General features: G+C 32.8%; 2 protein-coding genes and 2 pseudogenes across 2 annotated transcripts; all 4 read left to right on the top strand.

Moving 5' to 3' along the window:
* Positions 1-1,082: 1,082 nt before the first annotated feature.
* Positions 1,083-2,022, top strand: LOC18014335 (pectinesterase inhibitor 9). The gene has a single exon (XM_006396705.2). It carries the CDS (start codon positions 1,147-1,149, stop codon positions 1,762-1,764), a length of 618 nt encoding a protein of 205 aa, XP_006396768.1. The 5' UTR covers positions 1,083-1,146; the 3' UTR covers positions 1,765-2,022.
* Positions 2,023-11,848: 9,826 nt separating this feature from the next.
* On the top strand, positions 11,849-12,676 carry LOC112085238. The gene is given in 3 exon segments (XM_024154419.1): positions 11,849-11,953; positions 12,258-12,298; positions 12,385-12,676. Coding segments are annotated over 3 exon segments (438 nt in total).
* Positions 12,677-13,071: 395 nt separating this feature from the next.
* Positions 13,072-14,327, top strand: LOC112085176 (annotated as a pseudogene).
* A 760-nt stretch (positions 14,328-15,087) lies between these two features.
* On the top strand, positions 15,088-16,341 carry LOC112085175 (annotated as a pseudogene).
* The last annotated feature ends 3,532 nt before the right edge of the window (positions 16,342-19,873 follow it).

The following is a 19,873-nucleotide window of genomic DNA, read 5'->3' as shown; positions in this document are numbered from 1 at the left end:
TTACGAGTATCCTATTCTTTTACGGATATAAAATTCTTGTCTTTATTTATATTTATCTTAATAATAAATTATAGCTATTATTAAAACACTACAAACCATTGTTTTCCTTTTTATTATTTTGAAAGTGTTAATATTTTGGAAATAGAAATTGAGCTTCTTCGGGGAATAAAATTATGAGTTTGTTTTTTTTTTCTGATGAAGTAACGATCTGACAATTACTTTGAATATTAGAGAACTAAAATCGTATAAAATGTAACTAGAACAAAGATCTATGTATCTAACAATCCGTAAATTAACTTGGACAAGTGTGACACACTAAACCATATTAACGGAACTATGGAAGTGTTTACTTGTAAAAGTGGATCTGGGAAACAGCATCAGATTTCTTTTCTGAAACAATAAAGCTGATATTCAAATAAATTAATACTTACATATTATGAAAAGATGGTAAAACATGCAAAAGCTACTAAAGGACAAAAAAGAGACATGTGACCACCATATGCCCTTTTACATATATATTTCTATGTTAGAAAGATAGACACTATTAATCTGTACTGAAAATGATAATATCTATCCTCCCAAAGTTGAACCATACATTGAAAAGATATAATATCATAGCATAGTGGATAGTGCCATAGTGGTAAGTACTAGTGTTACCAATCTGTCATATTTCAAGTTTAAAGTTCGGATGTGTATGTATATAACGTCGACGACAAAAAAAAATCGAAACCAAAAGCATATTTCTTTCAAATGATAAAAATCAATGGGTTTTTTTTTAACGGGGATAATTGAGGAAAACTTTTATTTATGATTTTAAATTTTAAAAATATATTTCTAACAAATTCAGTTAATTTTAATCATTTTGAAAGTGTAATTTCTAAAATAAAATCCGAAACAAAAATATAGTTTTCAAGATTAAAAAAAATCTTCTTTAGAATATTTGTCCAGATTTCCTCTAATAGATCTTCAACAAATATGTCTTTACTCTTTAGTCTAGATCGTCCTTGGATCTTTGTAAACAATTATATCTAAATACTATAGAAAAATACAATAAATGAAGCTCTGCTATAAATAAGACCATACACATATTGCGTTTTAATTGAGACACACCACAAATAGAACAAATAGCCCCCACCACCTACACCAATGGAACCAAAGCTAAGCCATCTTTGCTATTGCCTTCTACTTCTTCCACTACTCTTCCAACACACCATAGCCAAACCTTCATCATCACCAAACCCTAGCAACAGCATCAACTTCATTGTATCTTCATGCCGTACCACGCGTTACCCAACGCTCTGCTTCAAATGCCTCGTGGCTTTCGCCAGCAAAATCCGCTGCAAGGAAAACCGGCTAGCTCAAACCGCTTTAGCCGTTACTCTAGTTCGGGTTCGCTCCACAACGGTCTACGTAGCGAAGCTGACTAAAGCAAGAAGGATCAAACGGAGAGAGTACTTAGCCGTGAAAGATTGTGTTGAGACTCTTGGAGACGGTTTAGCGATGTTGACTCAGTCGATGAGGGAGATGAAACAAGTGGGTCGATCTGGTCGTAGTCAGGACGAGTTCTTGTGGCGGCTAAGTAACGTTGAGACTTGGGTTAGTGCTGCTTTGACGGATGAGACAACGTGTCTTGATGGGTTCGATGGAAAGGTTATGGACGGTGTGGTGAAATCGGCGATTAGAAGAAGAGTGGTTCATGTGGCTCGAGTTACTAGTAATGCCTTGGCTCTTGTAAACCGATTTGCGGCTAGGCATAAATCATAGTTTCGACTAATAAATTAAAGGAATATTCGGTCCTTAATTAGGTTTTGTCAAATCTTTCTTTTCTTGTTCTTCTGTTTATGTTTTTGCATTTTGGGATCTTTATGATGGTTCCTTGTATTTATGTGTAGTCTTGTGCTTTATGCTTTTATCATGGTTTTGACTCTATTGAGTAGAGATAATTGGATATATGGTTAAAAGATGTGGCCATCAAAATTGGTTGTACTCCTACATATAATTAAATTAAGATTTGAGAGTTAAGACTCGTTTTAGTTTACGATATTTTATTTTCTTTTTCATATTTCATAAATCATAACAATAACGAGGCTCGGATCACTGGCAGAAGCCCTCTAAACCGTTGCTAATTAAGACCCAAAATTGAATTTTTTATAGTTTTTTAGTACTACTATTGCATGTTTTGGTGTACTTGATTGATCATTACAAACGATCACTTATATATTTTTACTGTATTTAATATAATTATAATAATTTCATAGTCTTAATATCTTTATAAAGTTTAAATTAAAAATAATATCGTTTTTGACCACCAAAATCTCTGGCCAACTCCGATTCTGGCGAACCCCTCGCAAAAAGAAAAACCAAAAAAAAACTATATTAACCTTTGAGCTAATAATGGGAATCGGAGTTCTTTGACTAATAATGGGATTATGGGAATCGGAGTTCTAGTTCAAATATAAAGAAAAACGAAAGAGTTAATTTCTAGGATAAGCGTAAACTCTATCGGGTCCCGAGTATGCTTCCAAATGAACTTTATAAAAGAAAAAAAAAAAAAAAAAAGATACTTCCAAATGAACATATACGCCAAGGATTGTTGTATACTATTGAATGTTCAAACAACTATCGTTACCATTTTGAGGCACCTTGAATAACCAATGCTGTTTTCTAAAACCAAATGAGTTTTTTTGTTATATATTCACACATAACATACAAATAAATATACGCATTCGAAAGTTGAGCACTTAGTAAACAAATAAATTATTTTATCTATGATGAGAATGCGTTACTTCTTTCCACATAAGCGACATTACTTTTGGCAGTTTGGGAGCAGGTGGAAAATCTTACCACTTGTTAAGACTCTAAGTGCTCTTTTTATTATTTTAAATAAACTTCAAATCATTAGCTTTTGGGGAAGTCACAATACATGGACACAAATTAGGTACAATGGGAATAAAAAATAGCGTATTGCCATATTTTTCAGAACATGCAATTAGTTGAATTCTTTGTTTCATTTTTTTTTTATATAGTAGTATTGCTTCCGTTGTTTCCTGAAAAGCATTTTATTGAAATAAACTATGATTTGTTAACCATCGATACGCTTGTGACCACCATTTCCATTTGTGTAGTGTTGCTGTGAATAGTATGTAGAGTTAATGTATGAAACTATCCTCCTAAACATGGTTTATTACTAGAGTATCTTTAGATAAGTTTACATTGCTAGAATATCCTTAAAAAGTTTGTCAATGTCCTTTTTAACCTGAGGATAGACAGTATTACAGAATTGTCATTTTTAATTATATTGTTTTATTTTTAAAGAGATACTAATAAAAAAGAAATAGGTTAAGTTAAGATTGGGGAGTCTTGTTGGTTTCTCAAAAAGAAAAGAACGATAGCGGCGACGAGTGCGACGGCGAAGGCGAAAAGGAACGAACGAACTTTCTCGACCAGATTCCGGCGAAGATTGAAGGTTTTCCGGTAAGATCTTCTTCCTCACACTACTATGTTCTTTCCTCTTTGTTTACAGAAGTTTCTGCACCGTTCAAAGTATCTTCAGAGTTTGACGACGACTTCTAGGGTTCGAGTCGTCTGCAGATTTCGAGGAGTTGCCAGAATTACTTTCCAAAAATCACCTTATGGCGCCGTTTTAGTATGCGACAACGAGGATTAGACTTGGTTCGGTAAAATCTAACCCTAATTTTTTGTTTGTAGGTGTTAGAGAAATTTCCGGTGGGTTAGAGGAAATCCGGTGAGGGTGAAAATCTGCGGTGAGTGAAGGTTATATTATGGTCGATTTATTGTTAATTAAGCGGAGTTTTTGTTATGTTATGATGGTAGACTTGAATGGTATATAAAATGAGTAGTAGACTTGTTTCTATAAAGAGTAGTATACTTGTTCATAAATGAGAAAGAGTTGTAGACTTGTTCGGAAAAGCAGAAAGAGTAGTAGACTTGTTCAGTAAAGATATAGTTTAGTTTAGTAGACTTGTTCATAAATAATTGAGAGTGGTAGACATGTTCGTATAATGAGTGGTAGACTTGTTCGTAAATGATTGAGAGTGGTAGACATATTCGTATAGCGAGTGGTAGACTTGTTTGTAACTGATTAAGAATGGTAGATTAATTCTTATTACATATATGCAGAGATGGCCTCTTCTAGCAAGACGAAGGAGTACCCATCCACACTATTTCCGCCTGGGAGATCACCTTTGCAGAAGAAGAGTTTCCATAATTGTTGCCAATTGACTGAATTCGGGCACATGAGAAATGGAGTTGGAGATACAGTTTTCAATGATATCATGAACACCTCTCAGGTAAGCTTGCTTTAATTTAGTAGATTTGTTTGCCTTTGTAGTTTGATTTGTTTGGTGTTATTTGGTAAATTTGCTGTGTAGTTTAGTAGACTTGTTCGTTATTGATTTATTTTGGTATCATCTACAATTCTCAGGTTGGAGTTTTGCTGAAGCTTGCTACGAAGACTTACACCTGGTCTGCGAAGACCGTTCATTCATAATTTTGCTACCAACCAATTAGCTATTGCTCGGAAAAATGAGATGTGGTCACTCATTGGTGGTCGTCCCCTTAGATTCTCACTTCACGAGTATGGTGCAGTTACCGGTTTTAACTGTGATCTTGTAGACGAGACTGACTCTTGGGACATCGACCATACAGAGTTTTGGGCAGAGTTGGGAGTGGAATCAAGCGAAGGTCCAAACTATTATGAGATAGTCCGTGATTCTGTCAGGCCCTATGCAAGGATGATCCCACTCTTGTTGAAGCATCTTGCACCACCAGAACGTTGGGACGCCATTATCGATGGAGATTTTGTGATCAACCTAATCAAAGCAGCTCCGCCTAACAAACAAATAGGTGATTATGGCGTGTATACTCTTAAGTATATCGAGTGTTTAGCTTTGGGCCATGGTTGGGGCCTCCTCAAAGATGACAACATACCTTTTATTCGTCTGAAGTATGCTTCTGAGATGTACGATGAGGTCCACGAACCAGATGAAGCATTGATGTCTGATCCAAACCCGCATGGTGAAGCCGCAAACAAATACGGACCGGACACAAACTCGGCAAAATGAAACTGACTGTTTCGAGGTAGACTTTTTTGGGACCTAATATTCGTCTATGGATAGACTTATTTTGTATGTCAAACAGTTATGACGGTAGACTTGTTATGTCTAACCCTGACGAAAGTAGACTTTTATTGTTTTGTACGTTGAACCCTAACGACAGAAGACTTCTATGGCGGATTCTTTTAGGACATGTTGATGAACTAGACTTTCAAAGGACCATGATTTTTTTTCACATGATGTTGATCCTTTGAAAGTTTGGTATATTTAATGTTAAAACGGTTAATTATTGGAATATTTTGCATCAATTAGTCGACAACAGTTTTAAAAAAAAAGTACGACGATACAAGTACTAGAAGAGAGTACAAAAATGAAGCAAGTGTTATAAGTCTAACAAACCGATTATTACAAGAGAGTAGAAAATTTAGGCTTTACATGTGATGCGATTATGTCCACTTTTACCACAAGTAGAGCATTTAGGAATCTGTCTTGGACGTTTGTTCGCTGTCGCGATCTCAAATGCACTTTTAATGCGTGTCTTCTTTGGTCTGCCTGGAGGATTGCGAACAAAAGGAGGATGACAAATTTTGTTAGCCACTTCTTCTGGCACTGGTAGTGCTATATCTCTTGTCTACTATAAAATATAAATAAGTATACTACAAGTGGTTATTCAAATAACATGTCTACCATAAAATATAAATAAGTCTACTACAAATGCTACTAAAATATGTTTACCATGAAATATTAAATAAGTATACTGCATATGTTAATTCAAATAACATGTCTACCACAAAATATAAATAAGTCTACTACAATTGCTACAGATGTAAATCATTCTACGAAGGGAAAACAATTACCTGAAGCAACTTTTCGACACTGGTTGTCAGAGTGGTTTGCATTTTCATTGCATTAACGCGTCTTTTAGCAAACCACCTCGTTAGAAGACTCCTTATATCATCAACCAAACGTACTACTGGCTTATTTCTAGCAGCGGATAGAACCTTGTTTATCGATTCTGCTATGTTACTAGTCGTAAAATTATACCTGTCACCTGGGAAATAAACACGACTCCACATACAGATATCTGCTTTGTTGCTTCTCGACTGGTCTATGAAACACTTCAGGAATAATCCTAAAATCTACTGCAAGAGCACAGCAATCGAAATAGTATTTTAGGTATCGAAATCCACAAGGACCAAGTATACGCTACGAGAATGCAGAAAGAAAGTAAAGCTAAGCCTAATGATAGGTTGTTTTGTGGTTTAAGACTTCTAGAAACTAAGAAAAACAAAGTAATGAGATGTAAATTCAAATGAGAAAAGCGCTAGGTCTTCAGGTAATTCGCAGGAAATCAAGACTCACTAAACAGATTATCGAATAGGGAATGAATTAAGAACCATTCTCGAACTCAAACATAAGCGTCTAGCTAACCCACTGTCGTGGCACTAGCTACTATGTCTAATAACCTAAGTATCTAAACTGTCGTTTGACCTTAGAGTTCTAGACATGCATTAAAGTTCTGGTTTGACAAGTTCACAAATCACCTTAGCATCAGCTTTCGTTGGCTAAGGACGATTTGCTCATCTAAGTTCTGTTCGGGAAACTTAAATCACTTTCATGTTTACATTAATCCTAAGATCATAAACTAGGTGATCAATCTAGTCTAAGCCTTAAACTCAACAATAGATGAAGAACTCTATGTGATTCCCTAATCTAACAAATTCAATTTAGTGATTCATGAAAATCCCTTGAAACCCTAAAAACCTAACTGGAGCACTACTCAGACATAGAGGCAGATGAAACACAGAAAGATGGAAAAGAACTCATGATCAATAAAATAGAAATCCATAAGGATTCAGAAATCTTCTCAGAGATGTAGAGTCAGAGATTCGTCTCCCTAATCTTACAAATTGCCAAAAGCTCAAAAAGTCTGAATAGAATAGAAAAGTGTGTTCAGAAAAGTGATAAAAATAGGTTTAAATAGGTATGCAGTCGTCCAGGGCCGAAACAGGAAAAATCGAAATTTCCTTCTTCTCTGGAGAGGTGGAATGATCGTGCTGAAATATCTGGAACGATCGTTCCAGACTTGATCGATCGTACCACCCAGAATTGGTCGTGCTGGAAAATGTTCGCAATTTCTGGCCGGATCGTTCCAGCTGGCCGGATCGTTCCAATCTTTTTTGTTTCGCACTTTTCACCGTTTTTGCTCCTAAGTCTCCAAACTCTGTCATGAAACGTTTTCTGACCTGAAATGACTCTAAAAAGACTAAAAGACTCGAAAAACACTCGAAAAATCAGGTTAGAATGCGTTAAAAACGCAACACATCAGTCTACGACGAACACCCACCTATTTTTCCTTAAAAACCAGTTACCACTTACCAGAATCACTTGTTCCATGATTTCCGGTAATCGAAGGAAATAACTTGTAAGAAGATGTGGAATGATGAAAATAGCTTCTTATAAAGAAACAGATACATGCAACAAATTTTCAAGTATCACAGTTCGACGGCTGCAACCCTAATTGAAGAAGATAACACAATCGGTTTTTTTGTAATATTTACGAACAAATTTGGGCAAAATTAGTCTTTTCAAATTTTTAAAAAGTCAAATGTCTACTATAAACCAGCTTCATAAGTCTACATCCACCCAAATAATTATAAGTCTACTAAACTGAAGATTATTTTTCAAAGTACAGATTAACTAGGTAAGAACAAAATACAAACATAGGTCTATCAGTATTGTAAATCACAAATATTAAATCTACAAAAATTTAATAAATCTACCATACTTATAATTAAATCTACCACATTATTTTCTTATAAACGACTGTTTTAAATCTACAATACATATTAATAAATCTACCAACTCCTGATAAAGCTACTATTAATAGCAATAAGTCTACCAAGCAAAATAAGTCTACTGTACATCAAACTAAAGAAATCTGTCACCATTACAAATAAATCTGCCGCCATTACTATTTAAATCTACCAAAAAGGTAAAACACTTACTATAAGTCAACGATATTTTCATAAGACTATCATTAAAGATAATAAATCTACCAACAATAAATATGTCTACCAACAAAAAAATAAGTCTTTTATGCTATAAAAATATGTATACCAAAACAAGTCTACTAAAGTTCAACAAATCTACCAACTCTCAAATAAATCTACCCAAAAAAATTTGCGTTGACCAAATTTAAACAAGTCTGCTACAAATAGTGGTAGACTTATGCATAATGTCGCGCTACTTTTTGCTTACGTGGCATATAAAAAGTAATGGCATTTTCGTAATAATATTTTTTTTAACAAAGCCTAGCTAAAAGGACAAAATTAGTATACGAGGTTAATCTAGCATAAAAAATAAAAGTGTGTCAAACTATTAATAAACATTGGTTTGGACGATACTTGAGTAATCCACCCTAGTATGTATTATAAACATGTCATAATCACTTGCCATTTACTAGAAATTAGTTGTCGATATGGTAAACCTGTTGAAAATACAGATACGCATCTAAATTAGAAGAATAGATATTGAAAATTTAGAATGCGTCCAGGTTACTAAAAAAAATATATGAAATTGAGAATTATATTTAAATGATTGAAAGAATATCATCTAAAGTAATAATGACGCTTCCTCATCAATCAATAAATAAATAGGTGATTATCTGTACGTTACGTGCAGGTTTTTTTCTTAACTATTTAAAATTTATATATTTTATATTTTTTTTTAAATATAATCATCATAGTATATTATTATAAATCAATCAATTTAAATGTAATATCATTAAAAAATCAAAAATTTATACAAAAAATATTCATCAATATTTTTAATTAATTATAGCCTAAATTTTTGTTTAATATTTACATAAATTTTATTTAAAAATCAATTAATAAAAAAAGTTTTGATTTTATTTGAATTGTTTAAATTTAATATTAAAATTTATTAATTATTTTATCAAAAAAAATAATGTGACATGTGTTATCCTCATATCGATAAATCAATCAATTTAATATCACTAAAAAATCAAAAGTTTATACAAAAAATTATTCATCAATATTTTTAATTAATTATAACCTAAATTTTTTGTTTAATATTTACATAAATTTTATTTAAAAATATATTAATAAAAAAACTTTTTATTTTCTATGAGTTATTTAAAACTTAATATTAAAGTTTATGAATCATTTTTTTAAAATATGATATGTGTTATCCTCGTATCGATAGATAGAAGTTGATGATGTGACACTCATATAAGAGAGAGTTTGTTATTTTATATAAGACTAAGTGAATACCCACACGTAACGCGCAAATTTGTTTTTCAAATATTTCACATATATATAGTAAAAGTAAATATTTGTTAGTATGTTATTATAAACAATCTTAAAAATCAATTAATATATATTGAATATTATTAAGAAATCTAGAATTAAATAAAATTATAATAAATATTCATCCATATTTTAAATTGATGATAACATAATTTTTGTTTAATATTTACATAAATGCTATTTAAGAATTAATTAATAAATACTATTTACATAAATAATATTTTTAGTTGGACATGTGTCACTCTCTCCGATATTGACATGGCACAAAACTGGAGAGAGTTTATCCTCTTTTATATATAAGATAAGATAAGAGAATATTGTCGTTTCAGGGACCGATGCTTTTGGATTAAGAATTGGCAGCTCTTTCCCGGATATAAGAGAGAACTAATTCGTGATTAGGGGGTTTCTCTTCATAATTACGTTTATGTTAAATCTTTTATAAGTTAGAGAGACATAGAGTATGTATCCACTGTCTAATCTCTATTTCCATTTAACCGCTGTTAGAGAAACATAGAGTATGTATTTTTAAATAGATTATCAGATGTGAAAAATAAACATACCTTTAAATTATTAACCAATTTATATTAATTAGTTTATAATCTATAAAAATGAAAACATAAGTAAAAAAGAGAAATAAAACAATTTCTCCTCCTAAAATTAGCTTCATGAAAAAAAAATTCATCTAAAAAATATTAATTATCTTGATGGGTTAGGTAATGACGGATCAAATTTCAGTAAGTATATTAACAATAAGTGTAACAGCTACAATGACTAGGACAAATAAAATTTTCATCTTTAAATTCTTGAATTATCTAATGGAAACTCTTTCAAAACCAAATTTGATAACGTCATCTTAGTATATACATGTCTATCTACACATATAAATGTAAAGAATTACAAAAAAAAATGGAATTATGACTGCAAAAAGGTTATGGTTTTGGATTTGAGTGATAAAGATGAGGACATGAGATTTTCATCATTCCAGAGCACAAATTTTGACTGGTATGAGATAATCTATATATAAAATAAATTTAAATACAATACATGAGTACAAAAGAAAAAATCTTATACAACATCAAATAGTTTTCTTTGCCTGTAACACGTGTAAACTATTTTCACATATATATCTGATGGATAATATATATATATATCATTTTTTAGTTAGCTCATATTTAATTTTTTTATTAGGCATTAGAATTTGTTCACACTATAATCTTGAAAGCTATTTTAATTGTTTTTGACTTCTTTCAAATTGCTGAAAGAAAAATGGCAATTCAACATTGGTGGTTCCATCACCAGCCAGCTCCAAAACAGACTTATGTATATTAAAATTTTTGATTTTTTGAAAAAAATAAAATAAAAGATTGTTATCAAAATACAGAAAACTGTTTACCGCTTTCCAAAACATATTTTTTAAGCATAAAGATGTCTTCATCCAATATCATAGATTCAATAAAATTTTGTAAAATTAAATTTTTTAATCTTTTCTTCTATTTAAATTTACCCAACAGTTTTATTTTTTATCTTTTTGAATTATCATTTTACCCAACAGTTTTTTCTTTTTCCACTATTGTTCTTTAATATTTTCAGCTCTTTTCTATGGTTTTTAGCTCTCTTCAATGGTTTCAGCTTTCTTCTATGTAAAAAACACTCCATGTTTGCTTTCATTTCGACCATGTACAATGGAGGTGTTGAATTTAAAATTCAACTGTTTAATCCCCACAATGAGGATGTTGAAAAAAACAAAAAACTTACGTGGTCTTTTCAATCTGTTGAAACTTTTTTTTATTGGGGCCCGTGAAAGACACATATCATCTCTAGAGAGGAAGTTGGAAAAACCACTTTATCTTTTTGTTTTGTTTTTCTTTATTTCGTTTTTCTCTAAAATTTTAGGATAAGACACATGTTGTTTTTTAATAGGTGGTTAAAATTTTTGAGATTTTTTATCTCACTCTATCTATTCAACATCAATTATTATATAGAAAAAGATTTTTTTCTATTTATATCAAAATTCATAATTTTTTGTACTCTATAAATAGAGACTTGTTTCATTTCATTTGGACACAGAAAAAAAATCGACATTTTTTATTATAAATTTCTAATTTTTCTCTTTTAAATTCTTTTTTAAGTTTCTAAACCTTTTTTTTAATGGATTCGAATAATAATCCTTTTAACTCCCAAAATTCTGCAAATTACCCTTTTTCTTACCCAAATTCCAACAATTATCAGTTTCAAAATCCATCTGGAAATCAACCTTAAAATATTTCAAATTATAGTGTTTCACCAAATTTTTTTCTGCCTTCATGTATTCCAAACTATCATCCATATTATGGATCAATGATGTCATATTCATCTTAACCACCCTCTTATTCTTCTAATCCGATAGGTAATGAAAATATTCCGAGTATTGGAGCAGTTGAATTTCCCGGATTTTCTACACAAATGGATCATGGAAGGAGGAGCGGTGTTGATGAAGACACTCCAAATGCAGGAGATTCAACCTCTACTCGCCGAAAAAATCCAAAATGGACTACTGAACAAAATTTAGTGCTACTAAGTAGGTAGAATAAATATGGAACAGACAGCATCATTGGCAGAAACCAAAAAAGTGAAGCATATTGGGGTAAAATTGATGAGTATTTTAACGAGCATTGCTTATATGATCCTCCGCGAGATGGCATTGCATGCAGAAATCATTACAACTATGTCAACCAAAAATTGGGCAAATGGATTGGCGCTTACGATAATGCTAAGCATATGCAACAAAGCGGGTGGTCGGAAAATGATGTATTGGCGAAAGCGCATGAACTATATTCAAATGGTAAGAATGGACATTTTAATTTAATGTCAGAATGGATCGCTGTCCGTGATCAACCACGTTATGGTAGTCAGGTAGGAGAAAATACAGGCTCGGAAAACAATGGTTCTAAGAGAGCCCATGATAGTGATGCAAGTGACTCTAACTCGGTAGGATCTAGTGTTCGTCCGATGGGGAGGGAAGCAGCTTAAAAACAAATCTAAAAAAAAAGTAAAGGTGCTGTCTTAGAAGTCGTTAACGAAGAGTGGAACGGATTCAACCAATTGAAGGAGCAAGAATTCGAACAATTTGAAAAATTAGCCAAGAGGCAAGAGGAGACCAACCAATTGATGAAAGAAAAGACTCAAACTAAGAAGATGAAGATGTTTATGAAACTAAGTGAAAATGAGCATCTCGATGATCGGAGTAAACAATTATTGGAGAAGTTGAGCCATGATCTATTTGGAAGTTAATGGTTATTAAGCGAATGTCTACTTTTGTTACTCTCTACTATAATATTTAGTTTTCATATGTCGCTTTAATGTTTGTCATATGTGTATGTCTGTATTTTATCATTTCATGTAATAATTGTTGTTTGTCATTTCTTTCAATAATGTATCTTTGTTATCATTCCATTATTTTCTGACAATGTAATCCTTATCTTTTAGATTTCAAACACATGATTTTTTAGGAGAAAATCCTTATCTTATATTTATCTCTTGTATTTCAACCACATGATATTTTAATCAAATCTTTATCTTATCCTTCTCTTTTGGATTTCAACCAACGATTTTCTTATAAATGGGACTCATTCTTCATTGATGAACCAATATCACAAATCTCATCTTTTACTAAAACAAAAAATTTTATGGATCCATCAGAATTTCCTTTTGATATTGAACCTTACAAAAGAAGATCTGAAATTGAAGAGAGATATATCGTCAAGCGGTTTCAAGAGTGTCAAAAAAAAATAGAGGAAGACTATCCACGCCGTAACAAGAGAAAATACTTCAAAAGAGATCATCTAGCAGCAAATCAAAGACTCATTGACGACTACTTTGCCAATCAACCAACATATGATGATGTAATGTTTCGTCGGCGATTCCGGATACGAAAACATGTCTTCCTTCGAATCGTTGGAGACCTGTCAAGCAGTGACAACTACTTCACCCAACGAGTTGATGCAGCCAATAAAGAAGGTATATCTCCACTAGCAAAATGTACCACAGCCATGCGAATGTTAACATATGGTATGGCGGCAGATGCGGTTGATGAATACATCAAAATATGAGGTACTACAGCATTAGAGTGCTTGCGTAAATTTTGTAAAGGAATCATACAGTTGTATGAGCAAATGTATCTTAGAGCTCCAACTGAAGATGACCTGCAAAGAATTTGCATGTTAGCGAGCTGCGGGGGCTTCCTGGGATGATTGAAAGTATCGATTGCATGCATTGTGAATGGAAAAATTGTCCTACAGCATGGGAAGGTCAATTTACTCGGGGAGATAAGGGAACCACAACTGTTATTCTTGAAGCAGTTGCATCCCATGATCTCTGGATCTGTCATGCCTTTTTTGGGTGTCCGGGCACATTTGAACGATATCAATGTTCTAGATCGTTCACCAGTGTTTGATGATGTTGAACAAGGAAAGACTCCAAGAGTGACCTTCTTCGTGAACCAACGTCTGTATGATATGACATACTATCTAGCTGATGGTATATATCATTCTTATCCAACTTTCGTCAAATCAATTCGTCTTCCTCAAAGTAAACCAGACAAGTTATTTGCAAAAATATCAAGAAGGATATCGGAAGGATATTGAACGTGCTTTTGGAGTGTTACAAGCTCGATTTAAAATCATTCGTGAACCAGTTCGCTTGTGGGAAATAGCCGATTTAGCTATCATCATGCGGTCATGTATCATATTACATAATATGATTGTTGAGGATGAACGAGATACATTTGCACAACATTGGAAAGATTATGATCAATCTGAGGCAAGTGGTTCTAGTGCACCACAACCATTCTCAACAGAAGTGTTACCTGCATTTGCAAATCATGTACGTGCTAGATCTGAATTACGTGATTCAAATGTACATCATGAGTTGCAGACAGATCTAGTCAAACACATATGATGATTAAGTTTTAAGTTTCTGTGTGTGATTTAAGAGTTTTCTTATTTGTAAGTTGAGTTTATTGTACTAATTAAGTTATGTATGTTTATTAGTTATATTTTGTGTTTGTATTGTATCATATTTGAAATTTATCATAATTTAATTTGTTTTCATAATAATTTTTTAATTTACAAAAATTAGTTAAAAAAAGTAAATAAATAAATATATATATATATATATATATTTAAAACATATTATCTAATTTTAATAATACTAATTTAACTTTAATTGATAATCATTATAAATATGTAGTTAAAAAATTATAAAAGAAAATAATAATATATATAAATGGTGGGGTAAGGTGTTGAATTTTATTAAAAAAAAAACCATTGTAAATGTTAAAATTGAATTGGGTGTTGAATGATTAGATGGAGGAAAGAGAAAATGATGAGGAGTGTTAAAAGTTGAGGTGGAAGGTGTTGAATTTAGAAACCATTACTCACAAGCTTTCTTTTATTTTGCGTTTTTGGTTTTTAAGCTTTTATTTTGTAAACAATGCCTCTTCGGCCTCCCACTCCCATAGCAATCAAATGATAAAATGAGTTTAATATATATTTTTGTTTCATTTAATTGTATTTTTAGTATATTTTTTATTTTTCAAGCATGAAGATGTGTTCACCACTCTTCACACCATCATGATGAATACTATTTAGATTGTGTTGGTCTTACTTCAAATAAAGGCGGGAAGAAATGACAATCCAACATTGATGACTCTATCATTGTACCAGTCTAAATTTTGGTTTGATGAACCAACGACGAGAAAAGGATATGTGATGGGTGCACTAGGTGGTAGATGCAGAGATGTCAAACGACGTTTTTGGAAAGACTACAAACGAGATACTTTAAATGAAACATTGCAGAATCGACCTAATAATGTTCTTGAAAGTCAATGGGATCATTTTGTTCACATGAGGTTTACTGAAAAGTGGAAGGTAAAGTTTATGATTTGATATATATATATATAAGTAGTTGTACGTATCTATATTAAACGCAACCTATTTTTTTCTTTACTTTGTGAGCTTACAGAAAATGCAAGAGCGGAATACAAAGAACCAGAAAAAAAAATACCATGCCTCACTTATGTGGAAGAAAGAGCTTTTCAAGGAAAAAAGAAGAGATTGTAAGTAAATTATAATCTGTCATATAAATCTAGTCTATCACATTGATATTGTATAATTTTTATGCATGCATCTTTACTGAAGAAAATTAAGACTGGAAAAACACCAAGTCGAGGAGAGTTTTTCATTGAGACTCGCACGAAACCTGATGGAACCTTTGTATGTGAGGAAGCAAGAGCACGTGCAGTAAGTTTTATTTGCAATCACTTTTGATTTTTACTATTATAATTTTTTTAAAAGATGGATATTTATTCTTCCCGGATCTTTTTGTAGGAAGCACTTACAACATTTGATGAGTCAAAATCCGCAAATGAAAAATAATGTTACAGTTAGTTTGGATGATGAATATGCTCAAGTGTTTGGTCCAAAGCGTCCAGGACGAGTGCGTTGTGTTGGTCGTGGACCCACACCTTCAAGATTAGTGAGACAGAAAACTGTAACCATTTCTGAAATAGAAAATTAAGAGATGGTTGTTCAGCTAAAGGAAGAAATGAAACGATTAGCAGATCAAGTTAAGGGTATGACCACATTCATCCAACAGATACTTGGCACTTCAACTGGTGAACAGGTAAAATACAACAATAATCTGTAAATTAAAATGCTTTATCATAATTGTTGTTTAAAACTAATATATTACTCTAAATATCTAGGCAACGACATAGGCTGCAAGTTTTGCTGCAGCTTTTGCAAACATACCGAATCCAGGTTTTGCAAACATACCAACTCCACGTAATCCTCGGGTAAATGTTATTTACATATTAGTTTATAAACATCAAATATTTAAATGATAATCTAATTTTTTGTATGCATTTCTCTCAGGAAAACAATGACGGTGTCAATTAGCGGATTTCCAAGTGTTTACAAGTCGAAACTATTCTTTTTTCAGCAAAAAAATATTAATTTATATCTGGTTTTATTTTTTATATCAATTAGCGGATTTCCAAGTGTTGATTTATGTTTTATGGTATGCATTATGGATATAATTTCCTTTCCAATACATTTGTTAGTAATTTATATCTGGTTTTATTTTTAATATTATTAATTTATTTGGTTCATTTTAATATATTAAAATTCAATAAAAGTAGCTATAATTAAATAAATAAATAAATATTTTCATCGACTTCTAGTTGATTCTATATATTATTACAATCAGTTTTGAAAACTGACACAAATTTTAATATCAATTAAAAACAATCGACCTTAATTGTTTAAATCAGTTATTGTAAATGATATACATATCAACATCATTTACTAAAACTGATACTATTTTTAACATCATTTTTTAAAAACTGATGCAAATATTAACATCATTTATTAAAATTGATACTTATTTTAACATCAGTTTTTTATAAACGATACAAATATCAACATCACTTATTAAAAATGATACTAAATGTAACATCATTTTTAATAAATGATACTAAAATTAACATCATTTTTTTATAAATGATACTAAGATTAACATCATTTATAATAAACGTCACAAATACTGAAATCACTTACGAAAATTGATGTGAAAAATAACATCATTTTTGGCAATTGACACATATTTACATCAATTATTATAATCGATACAAATATTCCAAATATTTACATCGGTTTTAAACTAATTGATGCAAAATATTTGAATCACCACTTTCAGAGTCACTTTTTTAAGTGATGTAAATTTCTTTTGCATCATTTATAAGTAATACAAATAATTAAAATAAATGATGTATACTAAGCTTTTTTTTGTAGTGTATACACTGCTTATTACACTATAATGTATGTCATTTTGATTATTATTTTCTTCTTTCAAATCACTGAGTAGAGAAATATAAATCCAACATTTGTGGTTCCATCACTAGTCTGCTCCGAAACATATCAATACATATTAAAATGTTTGAGTTTTTTTAAGGAAATGAAGGATTATTATCAAAACACAAAAACTTGTTTATCGCTCTCCAACACAATTTTATTTTTTAATCATAAGGATGTGTTCACCGCTTTCCACACCATAATGTTGAACATCATATTAATTATTCATGTCTTCCTTGAAATCATTGCAGAGAGAAATGAAAATTCAAAGTTCATGACTCCATCACCAGCCAGCTCCAAAGCAGATCCATCCATATTAAGATCTTGATTTTTTCAAAAAAAAAAAAAAATAGAACTGTTATCAAAACACGAAAGATTATACCACTTTTTTTTATGTATAAAGATGTGTTCACTACTCTTTAAACCATAATGTTGGACACCATTTTAATTGTTCTTGTTTTTCTTCAAATCAGTGCAGAAACGAAATAACGATTCAACGTTGGTGGTTCTATCACGAGCCAGCTCCAAAACATATATATCTATATTTGTTGTGAAAATTTAGAAACTTTATTAATCACTGGAATGTATATATAGAGTACATAGGAAATCTAGGTTAAGTACAATGCCCTGATGGGCCTAATGGACCGGTATAAGAGTCCATATATGATATGTGTTATAACACTCCCCCTTGGACGAGTGAACCGGGTCAGCTACTCAATCGGGATCTCGATAATGCGCTGGGGAATGTTGCCTCATTAAACACCCATCCTTCTTTGAGGTCCCATTTTGGTTCGATGTGGTGGAGCAATGGGTACATATACTGAACACCCAAATGTTTTGAGATGGGAGATGTCTGGCTCATGACCCGAGAATAGTTGGGATGGGGAATATTTGTGTTCACTAGATGGCCGGATGCGTATGAGTTCAGCAGCATGTAATACTGCATGTCCCCATGCTGAGGCCGGGAGCTTTGATCTCATGAGTAATGGTCGGGCTATCCATTGAATGCGTTTAATGAATGATTCAGCCAATCCATTTTGAGTATGGACATGTGGTACAGGATGTTCCACGGTTACCCCCATGGCCATACAGTAGTCATTAAACGCTTGTGAGGTAAATTCACCAGCATTGTCAAGGCGGATAGTCTTTAGTGGGAAGTCAGGGAAATGGGCCCGCAATTTTATGATTTGGGCCAAGAACCTAGCGAAGGCTTGGTTCCGAGAGGACAAGAGACAAACATATGACCAACGGGTCGATGCGTCTATAAGGACCATGAAGTACCGGAATGGTCCGGAAGATGGATGTATAGGTCCACAGATATCGCCCTGGATTCTTTCTAGGAAATGAAGTGTTTGTTTAGAGATTTTAACTGGTGAAGGCCGAGTGATCAATTTGCCTTGAGAACAAGCTGTGCACATGAGGTGTTGAGGATAAGCTCGGTTTTCTTTGAGGGTATGCCCTTGAGAGTTTTGAATTAGTTTACGCATCATATTTGCACCGGGATGACCGAGCCGGTCGTGCCAAATAGTATAATCAGTAAACCGGGCTTTGAGAGTGGTATTAGCTTCAATCATACTGACTTTAGCATGGTAAAGTCCAGTAGAGAGCGCGGGTATGGTTTCGAGGATTTGTTTATGGCCGTCTACGGTTTTAGTGACTAGGAGGGATTCTTTGTTCCCTTGACCTTGGATTTCTATGTGGAAACCATTCTGTCTTATATCCTTGAAGCTCAGAAGATTTCTCTTCGAACTAGGAGAATATAGAGCATCTGGTATTTCAATTTGTGTGCCATTTGATAGCAACACATAGGCATGGCCATATCCTTCGATAAGGTTTGAGGGACCCGCGATGGTGCTAATATTTGCGGTTTGATAGGTTAGGTTTATGAAGTAACTTTTGTTTCTTAAGATAGTGTGGCTGGATCCACTATCTACGACTATGGTTTCCATTTGCTGGTGTGTTTCATTATGAATAGAAGATAGAATTCAGTATTGAGGAATTCAGAAAATGTGATAAATCATAAAGTAAAGCAGTGTCTGAGAATAAAGGCAAATGGAAAAAAAATGAAACAAATCCCAAAATGAAAAAAAAATAAAGAAAAAAATCAAATTGTATCAGAGTTTCAGATGATTGAATTAATCGAGGAGATCAGCTGTTTCATAGTCCATGGGGTCGGTCTGCTCGTTTGTGGTGTTCTCATCATCAAGGAGGTCGTCACCTTCCAGGTTAGCAGCATCGACTGGCTGAGTCATGTTGGCTTCAGCAGGAGCTTTTCCGTACTTCTGGTATAGATCGCAGTGGATCTTGGGGGTGCGACATTGCTTTGTTGGGTGGTTGAACATCCCACATCTGGTACAAGCAGAGTGATCGGGGTTGGTGTGGCGGGTCGGCTTGGTGATGCCTCGACCACGACCAGGACCATAACTGAGGTTAGGTCGGTTGCCACGACCATGTCCGCGTCCACGTCTTCCACGTCCATGTCCTCGGCCATTACCACGTCCATTACCACGTCCATGGCGGTGATCTGAGGATCTATCGGGTTGAACATGGTAGGACTCTTGACGAGAAGCTGGGACAG

This window comes from Eutrema salsugineum, unplaced genomic scaffold (assembly GCF_000478725.1).
Source record: "Eutrema salsugineum unplaced genomic scaffold, Eutsalg1_0 scaffold_3, whole genome shotgun sequence".
Lineage (NCBI taxonomy): Eukaryota > Viridiplantae > Streptophyta > Magnoliopsida > Brassicales > Brassicaceae > Eutrema > Eutrema salsugineum.
Note: the sequence above shows the minus strand (reverse complement) of the source record. Positions and strands in the feature narration are given on the sequence as shown.

Coding starts and splice junctions, on each gene's coding strand:
- LOC18014335 (XM_006396705.2), top strand. CDS start 1,147: ATGGAACCAAAGCTAAGCCATCTTTGCTATTGCCTTCTACTTCTTCCA.